The sequence below is a fragment of the Coptis chinensis genome, chromosome 6, assembly GCF_015680905.1.
Source record: "Coptis chinensis isolate HL-2020 chromosome 6, ASM1568090v1, whole genome shotgun sequence".
Taxonomy (NCBI): Eukaryota; Viridiplantae; Streptophyta; class Magnoliopsida; order Ranunculales; family Ranunculaceae; genus Coptis; species Coptis chinensis.
The window spans coordinates 43,763,357-43,785,525 of NC_141461.1; the positions used below are offsets into that span (position 1 = coordinate 43,763,357).

The following is a 22,169-nucleotide window of genomic DNA, read 5'->3' on the forward strand; positions in this document are numbered from 1 at the left end:
GCCCACAGAAGCAAATAATTTCTTCTTTTTTTGTTTGGAAGCAGATTTCAAAGTTCATGAATTAAACGTACATTTATAAGGTCAAACTCCAAATTCTAACTACATCCTAATCAGATTGTTTAAATAAATACAAATGTTTTGAGCAATAAGATGAGACCGCATAAGATTTTACATCAATGTATCCCATGCTATTGCTCAGAAACAAACATATCCGAGTGACTAACCACTTCTGTACTTTAAACTCCCAAAAGCACGATTGCACTACATGGAGCATAACTCTGGTTAATGGAAACAAAAACTCGAACGCAATTTCTCATTAAAACAAGGTGGAGTATCTTCAATGCATAGTATAATAATTTATCGCTGCTACCTTTAATATAATACAGATAACCCGAGGCCATGCTACATTATCCCAGTGCAGAAATCTATTCTAGAACAAACCATACCGATGATTCTGTAGTTTTAAGTTAAGCCTACTCTCTGACATTTCTCATTTCTAAAATAAAAAAGTAACTGTCAATTTCTGAGAATTTGTTCGCTTATATCCCGGACAAGCTGCATAGAGATCTGTCGTTAGAACAGCCAAAACCCAGTAATAATGTTGAAGATCATAGAAGATACTCAAAATAGTCCAAGTCACCACAAAGGAAATGATGCAACTGGAACTCAGGTCAGAGAGCGAAAAGTAGATCCAAAAGTTACTCCTTTATTTCAACATTTTCCTCCAACGCTGCATACAGATCTAAAATGGACTTCTTACCTTAGAACTGGGATAACCTTCCTTCAAATCCAAGTTCTACTCTTGTACTCGGGAAGCACTAAACCATAAACATTAATACAACCACACTTTCACCTATAATCAGTTGAAGCTCGAGGTTTTCCCTTAACAGAATTCAGATGTTGAGAGATAAATATGACACCCATTACAATTATAAGGCAGCCCACAAGAGTACTGAAGAAGAGAGCACCTGGTTGCCTTGTCTGCACAAATCCATATATTCCATTAGAGGTCACAAGAATGACATCGGTAAGACCATCATTCGAGAAATCTTGACAGATCAGGGCATGTGTTGGGGGTGCAGGAAGATCAAATGAAGCTAACTGACTTCCTCCAGGAGAAATTACAATGGCTTCCTGATCACCTGCAGCTAGAATTAATTCTTGAGTGTCATGCAAACGCAATGAGAATGCCTTGAGCGTGGGCACCACGGCACCAGCTTCCATCATCCCTGCTGGAGATGGAAGATTTGACCATGTTGCCCCCGTCAATAGCTGCCACCGCCATACAGCATCGTGACCATGCAGGCTTGGGGAATATGAAGTCACCTGGCACCGGAGAAACAGTCAATGATTATACTTGTCATCACTGTTTTAAGAGAGAATGCCAAAGGCACACTAGTTAAACTCCACCTATTATTGAAAGAGAAACAATAATATATAGTTATATACCTCCCCCCGGTTTGTTAGAAAGACAACATCACCATGGCTTCCTTTACGATGTCTATGACCATCATTGGTTTCTATGAGGATGGGTGTTGCTACCTCTAAAGAACTCATATCATTATCTCTATTGAAACCTCTTGAAAAATCTGCATTTGAAAACAAACTAAAAGGCGAATGATGGCATATAGAAGCATTAAAAAGTTGCTCCCGTACTGGTACACCAGACGACGCATATGCCCAACAAGGTCTCAACACTTCCATCGATCCGCCTGCCACAGTCTGCTCTGCACCGTTGCTCCCAACAACCTTATAATCAAAACAAGTTTTTTGCATTATTAAACACCTCAGTTACCAAAACTGCCACTTTCAAAAATCATATGAATTATTAATATCATGTTGCAGTTGAGATAGGATATTACACAGGCACTCGTCTTCATAGAAACTTAAGGAAACAAATGAACCACAACTTGAGGCTGTGGGTCTAATCCAAGAATAATCATTTGAAACAAGTGGTATCAAAGGAGACTGGGTTGAACAACATTACTTGGATTCACATTAACAAAAGAAGCTTCAAGACCTTAAGTATGGATAGATCCACTAGGGAGTTTTATTTTGGCAAGACCATCTCAGAAGTTGCACAAATCAACTAAAACAAACTCCGCACCAAGTCAGAATAAGGAAATAAACCAGAGAATTAGGGCACATTAAGGATAAACCATTAGTGTTGAAACTAAGCAGTACATCAAAATTTATGCATTGTGGCCGTAAAACTTTTGGAGCAGATGAACCGATACAGACTTTATAAAAATAAAAGCAACCGTGTAGGGAAAGCGCATGTGAAGATATTTGAGTACCTGAACATGATCTAACACTCCATCTCCGTTGATATCAGCATGGAGACCACCTTCTCGAAGATGTAGCTAGCAACAACAAAACAAGCACAGAACACCATTAATGCAATGCACAAATAAAGATGTACTTCAAACACCACAACGGAATAACTTTAACCGTAGGCCAGTCTTTAAGAGCATACCACTAACTGGAAAAAGCACAGCTCAGCAATATGCATAAAAGAAATCCCATATATACAAATTCCAATGTCAAAACAAGTATTTCTGATATCATGCGAATGAATTTAAATATTAAGTTCAGTAGACACTGGTCACAAGATCCAAAGCTCCTAACACAAGGAACGGTTCTCTAGAACGGCTGCTTTCTTTCTTTCTAAAAATATTTCAAGACTTTGTATTTGAATGGAACTTTTTTGTTTCTTGATGTATTAGGAATTTATAACAATCCTTAGCATCTTACTAAGGAGCAATTTTGCTACACCATCATGCACGACTTACAGCTGGCACTTGGCGGAGGCCCCATGTGAAAGTTTTAAAATCTTCTCCTATATCTAAAGCTTATTTGTACAGAATATTAATATTAACTGAACTTGGAAATGATTGCCCACAGTTACAAATAAATACAGCTATTTGAGAAGGAAAAAGCTGATTGGGAAAAAGAAAACTACAGAAAAATGTTTAGTTTTTTAATGTCCATTTCTTTTTTGGTAAACATATACTACCAATGATGTAGCACAAAGTCTTATTCTAGAGACCCATTTCTGTATGCCCAACACGAGTATAACGTTTTTGAATGCCCCATCTAAGAAAAATTATATGGCTCCACCACTGACAACGGGAGACTATGTTCATATTACAGGAACAGTTTTTGAGCATATTATTCTCCTCATTAAAGAAGTGTTGTTTGGGTGAGCAGTTGGTGAATCTCTATCAGGAGTTATAGGTTCCAAGACCCTGGTTGCAAGAATGATTCTCCTGGTGTGTAATAGATGCCTGTATTCTAGAGAATAACCTTATATTTTCTCAATAGTTCCTTGCTAAGAGCTTCATAACTTGGTTTTTGTGGGCTCTCCCCTATTTTGGATAATATATGCTTTTAGATTTGTCTTATGATCAGGCAATCGACGGAGTTCTTCCTGAAAAAGTGGCCACAGAGTTAAAAGTACCAAGTATAAAACACTTTTGTGGAAACCTTGTATCAGCCTCAGTATTAATACTTTTAATTGAAAAAAGGGGAAAGAAAATGGTCCTCTAATAAAAACATGTGGACTTCCTCAAGTTTGTGGTCGAGCATAGATGGCCTCATCATATTAAATGCGAACCTTTACTTGAGCAAAGGAGTGGTACCAAGAGCAAGAAAATCACTGCCGCAAACCAATTTTGATAATGAGGTTCCAAGCAGCAGACAAAGGGGGTTTTAAGCAGAAGTGGTATATGAAATGAAAGATTACCCACACCTAAAGGTGGAATGATACTTCTGTTGTTCTGTAGTTCAACATTACATCCAAAACAGTAGGATAAATCTCTTTTAATAATGCACATATTGACGAAATGAGTTCGTTTGGCAATGAATTAATGACTGCTCTTTGCGGGATATGAATGCTCTTCTTCAAGTCAAAATTTCCTGGATGCTGACTCTATTGAAGATGAGCATGCATGACAGAGAGATCTATGATTAAGCTCTTCCAGTTTGGGTGCATGTTTTGTTTTTGTTTTTGTTTTTTAATTAGATTGATTGAAAAGGCACGATCACCTTAGCAAGCACTAAGATTAGAAAACATATTTCTGATGCTTCAGTTGAGGGATACGGAAGATGATGACTTGTACAAGAACTCAAAAAGTTCATAACATGACTTGCAATAATCCAATGACTGAACAATTTCATTTCTCTACCACTCAAACTTCATCAATTAGTATCCAATGCGGAAAATCATCTGGCTGATATGATACAAGTAAAATTTATTATAAGCAAACTGTTTGACACAAATGATGGAGAATCTGGATTACCTTGCAAATAGTGCGACCAGACGCCAAATGAACAGCTTCTAAGCCTTCCTTTTGATGAGCAACAACCACATTAGGAACCCACCAAAGCTGAGTGTGGTTTGTTATAGTTGGAATATAAGGTAGACGCTGCAGTAAAACAAATTAATGAAAGTACATGTCAATCTACAAACAACAATTTAAAGACTCAAGATTCAATACTATCCATAATATCAAGACTCAAATGTGATAAAACAATGATATCTTCAATGAAATACCTAGCATATCAAGACTCAAGAAGGCTTACGTCTTACCCTAATATCATGACTCATTAACAGTTTTGTAGCCCCCCTCGACCGAGTAAATATCCCCCACACATTGGAATATCAAAAAGGAAATTCCTGCTCTGATGAAATGTGTGAATTACCCCATATTCTATCTTCCTCCGCAAAACACCTCCTTTTCGAATCAAATCTTATTGCATTAAAGTCGCCTCCAATGCACCATGCATCCCACTACTACACCCCCTCACATCATCCAACTCCATCCAAACATTCTCCTTGAATGCATAGTTAACCGGGCCATAAACATTAATAAACAAGCACCATTGTTGATCCCCTCCCCACCAACATTGGACTGATAAAGAAGAAGGACCTTTTAAGACTTCTCCAACCTCCACCACTTTGTTATCCCTAGCGTTATGATGCCACTGAATCTCCCAAAACTGACTAACGAAGGCACAAAAGCAAAACCCATATTTCCCATCCCCCAAAGTTTTCTATCCATTTTCTCCCATTTCGACTCTTGATTCATAACAGCATTAACCCTCCATTTCCTTTTCATTCGCCTCACACATTTTTGCTTATCCTCCCCTCCCACCCCATTTAAAAATGTTCCAAGACAAGATGGCCGGCTTCATTTTGAACAATTTGAACCTCATCCTCACCTTCCACGTCTGAGAATTCAAGATCCATTAATCAGTGCTTTTATTCTGATTAATAGGGGCGCTTTTTCCAAAAATTGGTTATGAAAAATTGGCGATTAAAAGTTGTGGGTCTATTTTTAAGAAAGAAAAGCCAAAAAGCCCACGATATATGTAAGCCAAAACACACACACACCCAACTTTAACAGTTCAACCATAACATTCTCCACTGGAAAATGCTAAAGGACTTATCTAAACTATGTTGCAAAGAGGCTATGCTAGCACTTTGACACTTTGTTAGTGAAAACTTAATAACTTCTTTAATTTCTTTTGTTTTATGGTGAGTGCTGATTATGTTTGTCCCTTTTATTTCACTTTAATATGTATTTCTTTTAAACTATTAATTAAATGTGGCATATGTATTGTGTGTTACCTAGGGGGAGGGAAAAATTCTTATTTGGGACAGGCCCTCAATTAGTTTTGATTACTAGGCCTAATCGCTAATTGCTCCTAGACTGATTAGCAACCGATTTACACTTAAACTGTGATGAAAAATTGTTGTCCACAAAAGCCACAAACATTTTCGAAGAAAGTGCTGGATTTCAAACCAGATTTATGTTAAAACACCAAAAAATTAGTGTCAGTGAATCGATTAATCATTTGACCTCCTATCTAAGATCTTTTATATGGTAAGACAAAATCATACACATTAACTAACCTTCTTGCCTTTGGTACCACCAGCATAATTAGCAGCTTTATCAATCAGGCGCGGAATTTTCTTGCTTGAGTCCTTCCCTGGCGGGTGGTTTTCCTCCGGCACATGATAAGGGTAGTTAGTAGTTTTCCCTGGTGTTTTCTTCAAAGATTTCCTTTTGTGTTTTCTGAAGTGTGCCAGCTGGAAATAAGTATCTTCTCTCCTGTCCTGATTACAGAGTAATTGAAGTGTGAATTGGAAAATGTCCTCTTATTAAAAATCAACTCAGCAAAGAGAAGACAACACTATTTTTCTCCTACCCAGTGATGTGGCAGGACTCCTAGGATTGATTCTCTGAATTCTCTGCATTCGAACTGCAAATTCAACAACACATAATGATCATATCTTGGTAAAGGTGAATGTCAGTCTCAGGACAATCAAGCATGTGCTAGAGAAGACTACAAAATTATAATCAAATTACTACAGATACCAGAAGCAAAAAGACAAATCAATAAATAAATAATTAAACAACCAAGTTTTATACATGGAGAAAATCGTTCTTTTTATGTCAATTCCAGTGAGGTAACTGATGCAGTACGGAAAAATAAATAAATATTTAAGAGAAAGAAGAGAGAAACATACCTCTCCGGGGTGACGACCGTTTAATGCATGAACATCCAGCTTGTAATTATGCTGCGGGATAAGTTGTGAAGCATCTGAAGAGTGGGCCTGAACGTTCTATATCAACAAATTGATATGGTAAGCAGAAGAAAAAAGAAAATTTGAATAGTCTTCACAAAGTATAATGAAAATACACCGCTAACATGATTTCAGCGGAAAATACTAGAGCATCAATAACACCACTACCTATGTTGAGATAATTGTCGCAGTAAAGCCACAAGTTATTTGAAAATATAGATTTACGAAGGAAAAGAATACCTCATTTTTTCTACTCCAACGGAGAGAGCCGGACCGACCAGCAAATGCATAAAATGCAAAATGGCGTAAATCCATAGTTCCAGAGTTCTCGGATGCCTATAAAAGATTCAGAAAGAATAGAAAAACAAACATTCTTCCACATTAAAACAATCACAAGTATCACGGGATGTAAGGTATGTGCACTTGAATACTTGATCTTCCAAATAACAAGTTTACATATTAGTTGGGGTACAAAAGCATTCCACGTGTTACTTAAATTAATGTATGTGGATGCACTTGTGAATCTACATCTACCAGGTGTTGGTCTTTATTTGTATGCAGATGTTAATGGATGGGCATATACTGGGCATTTGTTTGTAGATGAAAGCATAATATCAAAATTTCTAGAGATATAATTGGTACTTATAAATGAGGATATGAGTATATTTAATATTTAGTTTTTATGGAAATCAGTGAATTGGTAACAGTACAAATTGGTTATATCTTTGCCTCTGTGCTTACTCATAAGAACAAGACAACGCATGGTTTTAAAGGCCCATCAAAAGAAGAACCATACCTCCTTCTCACTGGCACTTCTTCTGTGCTTCTCAGCATCTCTAGCAGCCATCCCAACTTCTTCAAAAGGGTCTATGTAGATCTAGAACAGTTTGAAATTTACACATGAATTAGTAAAGGGGAGTCCTGCCAAATATAAAAGCAGAACAATAAAAAATGATCCCGTGTTAAAATTATATTTTTCCTTAACCTATCAAAAATAACAACAATAGATGCCTTACGAGCATTTACTGCATCAGTAAACAGCATGCCACCAAATAGAAGACTAAGAAGCCAATAATTTGGTTGACAATAACAAATGCAAAGGTTATACAAGATTCCTTGAAAAATAAGATAAAAGAGACTTGATAGATATGGAAGACATAAAACTGGAGAGGTGGAATAGACAGTATAATTGATACTTAAAAAACAACCTTTCTACGCGCTTACAACCTTGATGAATCTTCTTCACAATCAACGAAAAAATTACAGATAAACTAATGGTGGAAATGAATATATAATTTGTTGTTTCGAAGGTTGCACTGCTCGTACATGGTGCTGCAGTTTTCCATATTAGTTTTCATTCTCACACGTTTATTGTAGTGAGAAACAAGTGGAGGATCTAAACCGCCTCCTTTGGGAGTGTTCTTTTGCAAGTGTATTATGGCGCTGGACATGTTAAACTACAGTAATGCTATCAAGACTGAAAGCCTAGAGAATGAACAAAAGCATCGGTACTAGAAAGTAAGCATCTGTGTATTGCCGCCATAGTTACAGGAATGTCAGTCCTGTGGGACATGGGAATGGAGTTCCAAGGAAAGACAGTCCCATGAAAAATAGGGCTAGAACAGTGTTTGAGAGGGAATAGAACTGACCATGTATCTGTTTCAGGAAGGTGACTTTTCAGTTACACAAAAGAATCCACATTGCCTATTTTGATACAATTTATTTTTATTTTTTAATTTCGTTCCAATAGGTAAAAGCCGCTTTTTCTCTTGAAGTTGTCAGAATTATTCGTAACAAGAGATTGGCTACAATTAAAACATCTTATCAACAAGATTCCATAGTGAACAAGCCATCTGATATTTCTTCGCATTTCCTCTCATAGGAAAATAAATCATGAGAAAAGGAATTGTACAGTACGAAATAACATAAAAACAGACTGATCCTAAATAAAAAGATGTGGACCTTACACTCAAATTGTTCCCTTTTGACAGGAAGGGGAAGAACCATTTAAATGCGAGGAAGCTAAACAATGGTAGACAAATGTGGTAGCACACCAATGAAAAGAACTACAATTAAATGACCCCACAACTGTGTCCTTCAATTTTGAGATGGGTATCGGTATGGTATAAAATGTCAACAGGGAAATGCCATGTTGGTGTTTCACCGGTAAATATTGCCAAACCACCAAAATTTCTCTAAAAGCCTGTTGGATGTCACCCCATAATTCGGAAATATCTACTTGAATCCGAATTCCATCAGGAAAGGGATAGAGGATTCAATATGATAAACGAAATGTTGTCTCCTTTCTTATCTCAGGTAATATGCAAATTGATATCAAATTTAACACACTTAATGACTTTTTTAGCAAGCATAAGAGAAGGAATACACATACAACCTTAGATTACTAATAACCTTTGTAGTCTTTTGTAACTTTAAGAAATCGATATAAGTAAACAAACAATAAATATTAAGAAAAGCTGAAAAAACATACAGGCTGCACTTCCATCCTCCCTCCGACAATAACCAACCCTGCATCTCCATGCTTCAATGTATAATTGCTAATAGAAATCGCTATCTCCCTATGATGAGCATTATGTGGGAAATCCTCCTGTCCAAAAACTAGCAACAATAAGTGCCCGTAAAATAAATTACAGTTCAAAAACAAAGCGTGTGTACGTCTTTGTGTTCTGACAAACCTGCACATTAGTTTCCCATAGCTTTTTCAAATTATGATCAAAACACATAACCCACCAACCCGTAGTAACAACAACGAGAATCTGTTTCCGTACATCTCCGTGTTTATAACTCCTATCAACAAAACCAGTAGCCATAGCCACAGCACGTCTCCCAGACGAAACACGTATTTTATCAGATAATAAAGAAACCTCAGCTAACACATGTGCTTCCCCAACCCCTTCATCTACTCGTCTTCCGTGGGGTGCCACAACCTAAGAAATTTTTTAATAAGTATAGATAATAAAAAAAAAAAATAATAGTAGTAGAGTACCTGAATTTTGGCATCGTGAGTGGCGATAAGGACTTCGGTTTTACCATCACCGTTTAAGTCAGCGACTATAGGAGGAGGGAGACGTTCGGATTCGTATTTGATTGGGTAATCATCTGTTTGGTGGACCCATGCTTCTTTAAATCCAAAATCTCCTTCATGCTAAATAAATGATATTAATATTAATAAATGAAAATGAAAATGAAAATGAAAATAAAAATAAAAATAAAATTGTTGTAACCTGAAGAGAGAAGAATATGGCGAAGGCGGAGAGTAATAGGATCGCCAAATCACGCTTCCTCATTTCTTTCTTTTTTTCTCTCCAGACTCGAAAGCTGCCCGACTGTAACAACTAATAAACACAGACTCACTCTATTCGCCTTCGGGCTGCACCCACGTTTACTAAATAGGCGTGACGTGTCTTAAATCTTAATGGGTCCTGGATTGGGCACTCACCAAATTCAATTGGGCAGTCCAATACACCCCCTCCACACCTCAGCGTCCCGGTTACTCTTTTTTTTTTCAACCGTTCTAACAGGTCATCTCTCTTGTAAACCCAAAAAAAAAAAAAAAAATCTGAGTTTTCTCTCGAACCGGTCATCTCTCTCGCAAGTCATCTTCTCCCCAATTATTGCCTACATTTGTAAGGTCAACCAATTAGAACTTTTACATTGGCGTCGTCTGTGGCTCGATTTCTTGAGTTCACATCCATTCAATCAGAAAAACCTTCAAACAAATCTCAAGCCCACAAAGCATTGACAGCCTACAAGAACAAATGAAGAGCATGGCCGCACAGATGGGAGTTGTAGGAGAGTTTTCGTGTATCCCCCATCTTTCTCTGTGCCTTGTGATCCAGAAGCTTTGACTGAGTAGAGAAAGGATGAGATGATTGTGAGTTCAGGGTTGAACCACCTAGCTGCTGCCTACGTATCTCATTGTTTATTTAGGAGAATCAAACCCTATTTTGCGTAGTTCCTAAGAGAGAATACCTATGGTTTATATAGGAAGAGCTACAAGAGTCCTTTGGTTAGGACTGTCCTCACCGCTTATGAGTTCTCTTACATTTTTGGACTCTGCCTTCCTATTAGGATTCCTTTTCTTATGGAATTCTGAATCTAGACCATATCTTGTAAAAGGTAAGTTTCCTTGTTGATCATAATGTCCCAACGTGTATGGGAAGATTATATCTAAAGGGTAACTCCTAAGATATGTCATCACGATTCTTTCCTTATCATCAGATATCGTCATCTTCGGTTTCCTTCTGTTCAGGAACTGTCTATATCAGTTCCTAACAACTTGTAGAACTATCATACTTAGAGGCGGTCAGCCACGTGCCTAGCACATGTCCACTAAACACTCGTGCTAAGCACGAGATCACTTATCCACAGAACTGATCCGATGGTCCTCATCTCATTCTGGACATCTATAGTCTTAGGTTATTTCCCATACATGTGTTATCTATTCAATGACAGGAAATCCCCCTTACAGATCGATGCCCCCTCTCGTGTCATCTAGCACATGGGCGCTTGAAGCGACACTGCTTTTGGCGCGAGAATATTTTTACTAAAATGTTACTAGAACTGCTTACGTATCCAACTAATTAAAGCTCTGAAAAGACGGCTCTAACAGACACGCCGTTTCCTGAAAAAGCTTATTATGGCAGTTCCATCCCGAAAAGACGCAATGCTTGGGCTAATTGTAACCGTCCATCTTATCTGCATATAAAGGATCTGGTGAGAGAACCCTCATTACCTCTTCCGCTACATTTTCTCTGTATTATGAACATTTTGATATCCCGCTTAGGGTTTAACCAAAACTTGAAACTTTCTCTATTTTCCGATCATGAATCCCAACTGGTCACTTGTAAACTTCGAAGATCTTTCCTCCCTGGAACTGATCCGAGAGAAATTTCACATTTCTGATGATATCGGCTTGGAGTGGGGGAGGTTGTCAGATGAATTGGCCTATAAAGAAGTGACGCTTATCACCATTGGTCAACTCAGGGCCGGACTCACTCTTCCCCTACACACACTGTTAAGAGAGTGTTTGATTCACTTCAATCTTGCTCTTGGTCAAGCAGCACCTTTGTTCTACAGAACTGTTATGTACTCTGCTATGTTGGCAAAAAGACATGGATTCGTTCTGAATCACTGGGTTTTTGGGTACTTTTACGAGGTCCAGCGTATTCAAGACCAATCCTACTACTACCTCATGATCAGAGACAAAAACTCTCCGATCGTCTTTTTTAAGGGAAGTAGAGTGACGAAGGCCGGGCTGATCACCACCTTTGTGTGTTAGGTGATGCGTGGGACGTTCGTCCTTCTGATGCTGATGGTGAGCCAATGGAAATTCCTGTTCCCAGAAAACACACCCATGTTCCAACCAGTAAGTCTACTTACTCAGGAACTTTGTAATTTAATATAAGAGTTTTTCACCTGAATTTCTTTGCTATTATTCCTTAGATGACTCTTCCCCCTGGAATCAACTATCTGCTACTGATGCTGTAACGGTGGACTTTATTAAGAAGATCCCTAAGGAACAGAGGATGCCTTGGGTGATAATTCCTGATCTCACCCATCTTTTTGAATATTTCAACATGTCTTGAAGAAGAATCGCGGCTCGTCACGGCGTTTCCCGACTTTTGGGATAAATCGTGAATGCAGGCGCACCGTACTTCCCCCTCATGTGGATCAGGATGCGGGACTTCTTCCTCCTCCAGTTCAGGACGAATCCTCCTTGATTACTAGAAGAAGATGAACTCATAAGGCGAAAAGTTATGTGGCTGCCTCTAGTGATGCTACGACATCGGGCCCAGTTCAGGAGCCTGCTATCAGTGATGATTGTGTGATCACTGGCGGGAGAGGCCCTGAACTGTCTCATGAACTGCTGGCGGCTAGTAATTTTTAAAAGGAAAGTGCGTGCGTCCAACCATCATAAACTGAAGAGAACTGATCTTTTTACGCCCGATGTTGCCCCATCGGTAAAAATGAAGTTTAAGCCCTCTCTGTGTTAGTGAAGAAACAATTTTTAAGGTTCCTGTGACTATTACCCGTTCTGGTTTTGAGAAAGTAGTTGTACCCCTACCAGTTCCAGATCTTTCCACAGGTTCTGAACAAACTGGTGACAATGTCCCTCTGACTGTTGACCATTCATTCCCTAACAATCGCAAGGGGAAGGGCATTGCTAAAACAACTGCTGTAACTATCGCTATCCCTCCTCCTCGATCCAGTGATAGGAGGGGGTGAGTGACGACATTCCCTTCTCGCCAAGATCTCCAGATTCCCCTGAAAGGGAGATGATTGTGGAGATAAGGCATTGGGGACGAACTGATGAACTACCTGTTACCAACAAACACTCTGTTAATGATGTTGATATCGCGTTTGGAGTTCTGGAAGCTGCGCGACTTCCTGTTGACAAAGTTGAAGCCAACATGGTTGTGAGCCTGGACATCTCCTACTTATAAGAGGCAAAAATTGTAGTTTAAACCCTTTAATAGTATTTCAATTCTATTTAGCCAATTATGTTATTAATAATATAGGTTTATCACTAATTACGTGTTTTTGAGTATTTCAGGCTTCGGAGTTGAATAAATATCAATTCGTTACTAATTAGGTGCTAAAAGGAGCTAAAGTGATTGCTAGAGAAGTTCTATGAAGATATCCCAAGCTTTATGGAGGAAAAGCCCTTAAAAAGCCCAAGTTAACACTATTAAATGAAAGTCAAACCGGATTAGAAAGTTGAAGAAAAGTCAACATAACTTCAAAAGGCTATATTTTTTGACGCAGGCCTCTGATTTGGGCCTATTTTATATCAAAATAACCGACTCAGAAAGCTCTTTCCAATGGTCTAGGCCTTGACTCGATCAGAGTAGTATAAGTTGGTGAAAATTTGCACTACAGTAACATGACCAGAATTGGAAATCTTGGATTCAACCAATTGGGTTATGAACTTGATTTATGGGTCCATAACCTAACCTAAAAACCCATGCACGATTTTGTATCATTATATAAGAGAATAAAAACCTTAAACTCTCTCTCTCTCTCTCCCTTCCATTAGTTAGAATAAATTTGGGTTCTCTCTCTCTCTCTCTCTCTCTCTCTCTCTCTCTCTCTCTCTCCTTTTTAGTTTTAGTTTATGAGTTTAGTTTGTAGCCTCTATTAGAACATTTTAATAAAAGCTTTAGTTTATTCAATTTAATTAATTCTTTTTTATATTATGTCTTCCTTTCATTATTTTAGTTTAATTAATCCAATGATATTAGGCTAATACCCCATTAGAGGGAGTGATTATGAAGCCTAATGATGAATAGATTGTTTAGTATAATTATTTAATTGTGTATGTATTTTAATGAGTTTAGTTTATTGTATGACTTCCAAAATAAGCATATAGTAAATTAAACTAGGGATTGTTGTAATTAAGTCAAGAGACTTGGTTGTAATAATCCTACATGCTAGTAATAATGATTATAGAGATGTAGGTTGTTGCTAGGGATGATAAAGTTTGAGGCTTTAAGTTGAATCATTGTGTGAAAACCTAAAGATGATCTCTTTTCAATTAATCATTATATTCTTGCTTGAAACTAATCATTAAGTGGATTGATTACTCTTCTCTATAACTTTCTTTTCCATCAAAACCCTATTTCTATTAGTTTAGTTAATTTAGATTTATTTGAATCCGTAGTATAATCGTAGAATAAAAATCTCTCAACATAATATTACTCTCATCATTGTTTTTTTGTGATTTAAATTAGTTGAATTTCTTTTATGTCTTAGTAGTTTAGGAGTGGAACCAATCTGTACTTTTTATATTACTTCATTATTATTTGAGAGTAGGAATATTGATCTAAGCACTTGTTTAGTTGATTGATTATTTGTGCTTACGCATAGATAGTTAGTTTACATAAATTAGTAAATATCAAATGGCGTCGCTGCCATCTTAAACTCATTCAGGACAAGAATTCAATTGGTTGAATCCAAGGGGCAATCCCCCATTCTCTACCCACCCACCCTTTTAATTTTTAATTCTTGTTTCTCATATTTTCGTTACTATTCAAGCTTGAAATTCACTGTTTTAAACTACGAGCATGCCACCCTCCCTTTTGCCTTGGACAAAGCGCGCTCGCGCTCCCTTAAGATTGCGGGATCACTGTGAGGAATACTGCGGTAAAGGTATTTATAAATTTCCGAAAATTTTGAAAATTTTCAGGGATAATATTTAAGGAGTTGTTGATTTACTAGAATAGTTTCAAATTTTTCCTAGTTGTTTTACCTAGTGAACTATTACCATCTTTACACTGCTGTATTTCAGCTTTCACACTGTAAGTTTCTGGAAAACCTTAGGCCAGTCCAAAAATTATAATATTTTGACAGGAGTATCTATCATAACTCAGGAGTTTATAGTAAAATTTTGAAGAGTTTTTTATTTGTTTTGACCATCTAACTAATTGATTGTTTTCAATGTATTTATGTAGTTTTACAACACTTAATTTCTAGAACAACAGCCAATAAGGAGGGTTTGTAGAACTCCAATTGCTCTAAAATTTTTACAGGAGCCCTCATGATCGGTCCGAAGTCTCCAGTAAATGTTTGGAAATTTTTGGCTCTGTTTTGATTGGTTAACCATTCGGTTATTTGTGTTGTGTCCGAAAACTGTTTCACAAACTTTGCAAGGCAGTAGAAGGACTTTCATAACTCCGATTGATCTGATATTTTATAGGCGACTTTCTGGACATCTTAGCAAACTATTATAAAAATTTCAAATTTTTTGAAGCACACCCGTGCCCTCTTAACCCTATTATTTGAGCACGCCCGCCCTCGTGTTACTGGAATTTTTTTTGCGAATAGTACCTTGAGCGCGCCCACGCCCTTGTTTACCATATACTTGAGCACGCCCGCTCCCCTTCTGAAGGAAGCCCAATTTTCGCAGGTTAGTTGTTGGCTCTCGTTTTGTTCATATTTATATATATATTCAATGTTTCCAACTTCTTAAATACACTGGGATTGCGTATACAAGATGATATTCACATGCGTAGCAAGGAGGCATTCAGGTACTCCTTCTTCCACTCGTTTCTTCTGTCAGAGGAGTTTTAATTGTAGTATAATCAGGCTTGTTTTTTTGTAAATGCAATACCACACACCTATCTAGAATTTCACATACTACACTTGCATCAATGGCTAAAGAACCAGAGACTCCCCTCTCTCATTTTTATAAAGCACTAAACGATAGCCCTAAGTCATGCATCGTTCTTGCAGACCTAGTGGGGGATTTTCGAATTCCCCCGAATATATTTAACTTGTTATCGATTTTCCATGGTTTAGACCACGAGAAGCCTTATCAACACATGCGTAGGATAGAACAAGTTCTCACTACATTCCATCATCCTACTGTAAGTTCGGATCAAGTTAAACTTAGGGTGTTTCCATTCACCTAGCCAACAAGGAGGCGTCTTGGTTAACTGGCCAAACGCCAAACTCTATAGACTCATGGGCTAATCTTGTTCAATTGTTCATGGAACAGTTTTACCCACCACTGAAGACAAATGAAATGCTTCAAAAGATTCATTTCTTCTGCCAGAATCCTCATGAATCCTTTTCAGAGGCCTAGAATCATTTCACTGATCTTCTCATTGAATGCCCGCATCATAATTTTGCGAAAGACACGCTTGTTCGTGCCTTCTTCAAGGGGCTTTCACATTATCATAAAGAGGTTCTAGATATCATGAATGGGGGTAGTTTTCTTAGAAAATAAGCCTTAGAGGCTTATAAATTCTTAGAAAATCAATCTAAGAGGAACAACAATTAGGGAGGTAACAACTCTTCCAGCTCCACTCCTTCTTCTTTTGGGGTTAAACCTGATTCCGTGCTTAAAACTCTTATCGATGCCCTCACTAAAAAGGTAGATGATCTCTTTGTTCAGCAACAACCCACTCCAGTCATAAACATTAACTCTACTCATTGTAATGTCTGTTTTAGTCTTTAGCATTCCGACTTCTATTGTCCTCTTGTCTATGCACAACCACCACCACAACCATCAAACTTCAACCAGTTAACTCAACCTCAAGGACAAGGAAACTTATATTAGGTGACCAGAATAGAGGTTTAGTGCCCATGACCCAAAACTATCAACATCAATACATGAACGCTCAACAAGCCTTAATTCTAGTCCAACCATCTACAGACGAAGTAGTAGTGACCTTGTTGGAAAAACAAAATCAAATTATGCAATACAACTCCAACTTAATAACATATCAGCATAATCAAAACTCTAAAATGATGCAACAAATAATGTAGTCTTTGTGCCAAAAAGTTATTAACATGTCTCCTAACCAAAATAATAACCAAACAAGCGTGTTTCCAGGTCAAGCAGTGCCTAATCCTAAGTTAACAAATACCACCTTCGAAATAAACAGTATTAAGTGTAATGATAATATAACCCCAGGGGACCTACAAGCAGTCACTACCCTTCATTCAGGAATAGTAGTTGATAACAAAGTAACTATCCCTAAAGATCGCTCGCAAACAGAAGCTGAAAATGAAACCATACCAAATACTGTCATAGAAACTGAAGACCCTACAACTGTAGAAGTTCCAGTCCAACCACAACCAAAAGGTACACCTTTACTAAATACCACCATAGAAATTGATGATCCTACACCTGTAGAGGTTCCAATATGGACACCTAGATGGAAAACTGCTAAAGATAAAGCAAATACTAATAATACTTTTGAACCTTATACTAAATATAGAGATAAACCACCGTATCCCCAGAGAGTAATTGTGTCTAAAAAAGACGAGAATTTTGATGAGATTAAGGAAGTGTTTAAAAATTTGACGATAAACCTACCTTTTCTAGATGCTATAAAAAGTCTACCTGGACACGCTAAGTTTCTAAAAAAGTTGTGCACCAAGAAGAGAAAAACCAACATACCAAATGAAGTCTTCTTAACTGATCAAACAATATCCATATTTATCTGAACATAACAAAATTATTAAGTATAAGGACCCTGGTCGTCCTACTGTACAATGCACCTTGGGAGATTACTTCATAACAACTGCTCTATTAGACCTGGGGGAGAGTGTTAACTTACTCCTTTTTTATTTATATAAACAACTAGGTCTAACAAAACTTCAACCAACCAAAATGACTTTGCAGCTAGCCGATCGTTCTATTATGTACCCTAAGGGCGTAGTTGAAAACATTCTCGTTAAAGTTCAAGACTTTTACTATCCAGCCGACTTCGTTATTCTCGACACAGAAGTTGCTCATGATTCCATTCCCATCATCTTAGGGCATCCTTTCTTAGCAACCGCCAATTCCCAAATCAATTGTCGGGATGGCTCAATGACTCTTTCTTTTGAAAATCTTTCTGTGGAAGTTAACATGTCAAAAGCAGGGACAACTAGGTTTGCCTGTAGAAGGAGAAGTGAAGTCCATTAAGAGTTTTGTATATCACATTAGTGCTTCCAACGATCTCGTCCCCACACTAGTAGATACCCCTCTTATGGAAAAAGACAAATATCATAATTTTAACTCCTTGAACATAACTGAAATAGAGAAAGAATTTTCCACCCTGCCTTCCGACCCTATAAGAGATGGAGTCAATCTCACAATAGACGAGATAGATGAATTTCTCAAAGATAGAGATGAATAACATAATTATATGGATGCGACCAAGCTAGATAAGGAATTATATGAGTTTCTAAGAGCCTGTGATGATCCACCCTCTCAAGCACTACCTAGAGTACCACCCGACCACGATTCACCTGAGCTAATCCCTCATAGAATCCAACCATTTTTTCCATTCCATCTTTCTAAAACTTATCCACATCCCACGTATTTTCCAAAACCATCCATTTTCTCACGCTCATTCACTTAGCCTCCCTTTCGTAGGAGGAAAAAGAATAAACTATATGCTCAATTAGGTTCTAGATCCATCAGAATTTACTCTCATTCCACTAAGCCACGTCATAGGAAACTTTGGTGCTTAATTATGTTTGATGGTGTTTTCCGTGTTAACTATTTATGGAAAGATCCACAATTATTCAGATTATTGATGTATGGTAAACTACATGTTAATACATATATATCACATTAAGTCTAAGGAATCTAACTTTAAAAGACCCATATAATTTTTGTAATATACCACCTTTCTGGAGTATAGGCCACAAAATTTTTCAATCTTAAAAAGAGTTTCCAAATTTTGTTTGGGGGTGGCGATTTTGGTATTTCATTTCAAATCTTTTTGCCACCCTTTGCCTGTCATGTTTACTCTAATAAAGTCTATGTTAGTTCGTACGTAATAGTTTAATTGTGTTTCATGTTATCATATCTTCTTTATAATATTTCTGTTATAGGTACTGCCAATTTTTACCACATTTCTATGGTAACTTCTTTCCTTATCTCTTTACACTTTGAGGACAAAGCGTTCGATTGTTTGGGGGAGGGATAGAAACATTTGCAAAAATTAGGCACTTTTAGGATGTAAATTACGCACTTTTTTTTTATAAAATATTAAAAATCATAAATATTGTTTATACTAGGCACTTAGTGCTAATGGTATTGTTCCCTTCTCCATGATGATATTAGTTTAGAAATCTCACATATTGTTTGAATTAGGATTTAATTTTTGAAACTTAGATTAATACGTAGGTAATAGGCATTGCATCCTTTCACGAACATCTTGCATGAGCATCTTTGATTGTATTTGGTAGTATTTTTCTGAGACCTAGATTAGAGTACTTAATACATATTCTGTGAGCATTCAGCCTAAAAGCCTCATAAGAGTGAAATATCTGAGTAATGACACAAGGGAAAAGTCAAATCCGAGTAGAGAAATCATACATCCACTTGCTTGATCACCACACCATATCCTAAGCGAGAATTTAGGCCCTCTTTGGATCGATATAGCTAAAAATTCACACCTATATGAAATTTATTATCCGTTAGTCGCCCCACTGAGCCTTTCATTAGCATTTTCACAAACCACAAATCATTTGCCCAATAAAACAAAATAAAAAATAAAATCAGCCTACCTATCTAAATAAGTCTGAGAATAGGATGAGTGAAGAAAAGAGAAGAAAAAAAACCTGTGTAAACAAAAATTAGTTAGTTACTTCAGAAAAGAAAAAGAAAAGAAAATTTCCATCCACAGAAAAAGAAAAGAAAAGAAAGTTTCCAAAAAGAAAGAAAAATAAAAGTTAAAACTCCAAAAATAGAATCAAAAGGAGTCAAAAGCCAAAATAAGGGCTAAGTATGGAGCAAAAAGTGTAGAAGTAAAAGAGCAAGGTTTTCTGTAGTTACATAATATGAAGACCCTATTTTCTAAGACTTGTCTTTTTGAATATCCATTTCCTTCCTTCTTTAACCAACACCTACGCCCCGTATCACCAAATAAAGACCTCTAGCTCAATTAGGAATAGGTTGGTCTGATAGTAAGTGGTAGATGTGTTTGATCGACCTCGGCTTCTGTAGGGGGGATTTTCCGTCACTTAACAGATGACACATGTATGAGAAATAACCTAAGACTATAGATGTCCAGAATGAGACTTTGACCATCGGATTAGTTCTGTGAATAAGTAATCTCGTGCTTAGCACGAGTGTTTAGTGGACATGTGTCAGGCACATGTCTGACCGCCTTCAAACATAATAGTTACCCCAGTCATTAGGAACTGATATAGACAGTTCCTGAACATAAGGAAACTGAAGATGACAATCTTTGATGATAAGGAAGGAATCATGATGACATATCTTAGGAGTTACCTTTTAGATATAATCTTCCCATACACGATGGGACATTATGATCAACAAGAAAACTTACCTCTCATAAGATATGGTCTAAATTCAAACTTCCATAAGAAGAGGAATCCTAATAGGAAGACAGAGTCCAAAGATGGAAGGGAACTCACAAGCGGTGAGGATAGCCCTAGCCTAGGACTCTCGTTGCCATTCCTATATAAACCATAGGGATTCGCTCTTAGGAACTACGCAAAATAGGGTTTGATTCTCCAATAGGAGATACGTAGGCAGCCGTCAGACGGTTCAACCCTGAACTCACCATCATCTCATCCCTTCTCTATTTAGCAGAGGATTCCAAATCACAAGGCACAAAGAAAGATTAGGGGATACTTGGAATTTGCCCTACAACTTCCTTGGATTGTCATTGAGATTGTGAGGAAACGTGTGCCCACTGCACACTAGAGTTAGCAAACTTAAATGGAAAAATCAGAGTGTTATGTGTTTTGACACATTCCTTGTGAGAACCTACTTAGGCACCCTACCCAAAAGTTTCAGAAATGGACCTGCCATTGCATTTCATATCATAGTTCATTGTATAGTTGTTTATCTTAAGATGATTTGATTATTATGCATGTATTCGTTTAACTTTTAGAATGATCATCCTTGTTTAAATACTATAGTGAGATGTATAGATTCTGAGATAAATTAGGAAACAATTACTTTTATTTCTTAGTCGTTGTAGTATAAATAAAGTTTGTGTGTACTTTCTCTAGAAACTCTCACGATGCTATAACTCGTCTACTCGAGAATTCCTAGTGGTTTAAGGCATTATTGTATATGGTCAATGCAGTCACACTCAGCGAAATGAGACTAGTTAAAAATGCATTTTTGGCCACTTATTTTAATTTTACATATTTGCTTGAGGACAAGCAAAATGATGTTTGGGGGTGGTTTGATAAGAGCCCAAAACTGTAGTTTAAACCCTTTAATAATATTTCTATTTAGCCAATTATGTTATTAATAATATAGGTTTATCACTAATTACGTGATTTGAGTATTTCAGGCTTCGGAGTTGAATAAATATCAATTCGTTACTAATTGGGCGCTAAAATGAGCTAAAGTGATTGCTAGAGAAGTTCCATGAAAAAAGCCTAAGTTTAATGGAGAAAAAGCCCTTAAAAAGCCCAAGTCAACACTGTTAAGTGAAAGACAAACTGGATTAGAGAGTTGAAAAAAAGTCAACAGAACTTCAAAAGGCCATATCTTTAGACGCAGACCTCGGATTTGGGCCTATTTTATATCAAAATAACCGACTCAGAAAGCTCTTTCCAATGGTCCAGGCCTTGACTCGATCAGAGTAGTATAAGTTTGTGAAAATTTGCACTACAGTAACACGACCAGAATTAGAAATCTTGGATTCAACCAATTAGGTTATGGACTTGATTTATGGGTCCATAACCTAACCTAAAAACCCATGCACGATTTTGTATCATTATATAAGAGAATAAAAACCTTAAACTCTCTCTCTCTCTCTCCTTTCCATTAGTTAGAATAAATTTGGGTTCTCTCTCTCTCTCTCTCTCTCTCTCTCTCTCTCTCTCTCTCTCTCTCTCTCTCTCTCTCTCTCTCTCTCCTTTTTAGTTTTAGTTTATGAGTTTAGTTTGTAGCCTCCATTAGAACATTTTAATAAAAGTTTAGTTTATTCAATTTAATTAATTCTTCTTTATATTTTGTCTTCCTTTCATTATTTTAGTTTAATTAATCCAATGATATTAGGCTAATCCCCCTATTAGAGGGAGTGATTATGAAGCCTAATGAGAAATATATTGCTTAGTATAA

At 37.1% G+C, this 22,169-nt stretch overlaps 1 protein-coding gene across 1 annotated transcript; it reads right to left on the bottom strand.

Moving 5' to 3' along the window:
- Positions 1-286: 286 nt before the first annotated feature.
- Positions 287-9,997, bottom strand: LOC147493104 (FG-GAP repeat-containing protein). Its single transcript, XM_086569521.1, has 13 exons — positions 9,838-9,997; positions 9,600-9,758; positions 9,289-9,540; positions 9,084-9,200; positions 7,389-7,469; positions 6,833-6,928; positions 6,536-6,631; positions 6,214-6,267; positions 5,918-6,121; positions 4,302-4,427; positions 2,298-2,363; positions 1,450-1,749; positions 287-1,326 (listed from the first exon to the last, which is right to left on the bottom strand). Exons 1-13 carry the CDS (start codon positions 9,898-9,900, stop codon positions 850-852), a joined length of 2,091 nt encoding a protein of 696 aa, XP_086425647.1. The 5' UTR covers positions 9,901-9,997; the 3' UTR covers positions 287-849.
- Between the last annotated feature and the right edge of the window lie 12,172 nt (positions 9,998-22,169).

Bases quoted from the DNA above. Each gene is read 5' to 3' on its own strand.
- LOC147493104 (XM_086569521.1), bottom strand. From the start codon at position 9,900: ATGAGGAAGCGTGATTTGGCGATCCTATTACTCTCCGCCTTCGCCATA. The intron at 4,428-5,917 runs GTTAGTTAATGT...GTTTTACTGCAG, and splicing joins GTGGTACCAAAGGCAAGAAG to CGTCTACCTTATATTCCAAC. The intron at 1,327-1,449 runs GTATATAACTAT...CTCCGGTGCCAG, and splicing joins TTCTAACAAACCGGGGGGAG to GTGACTTCATATTCCCCAAG.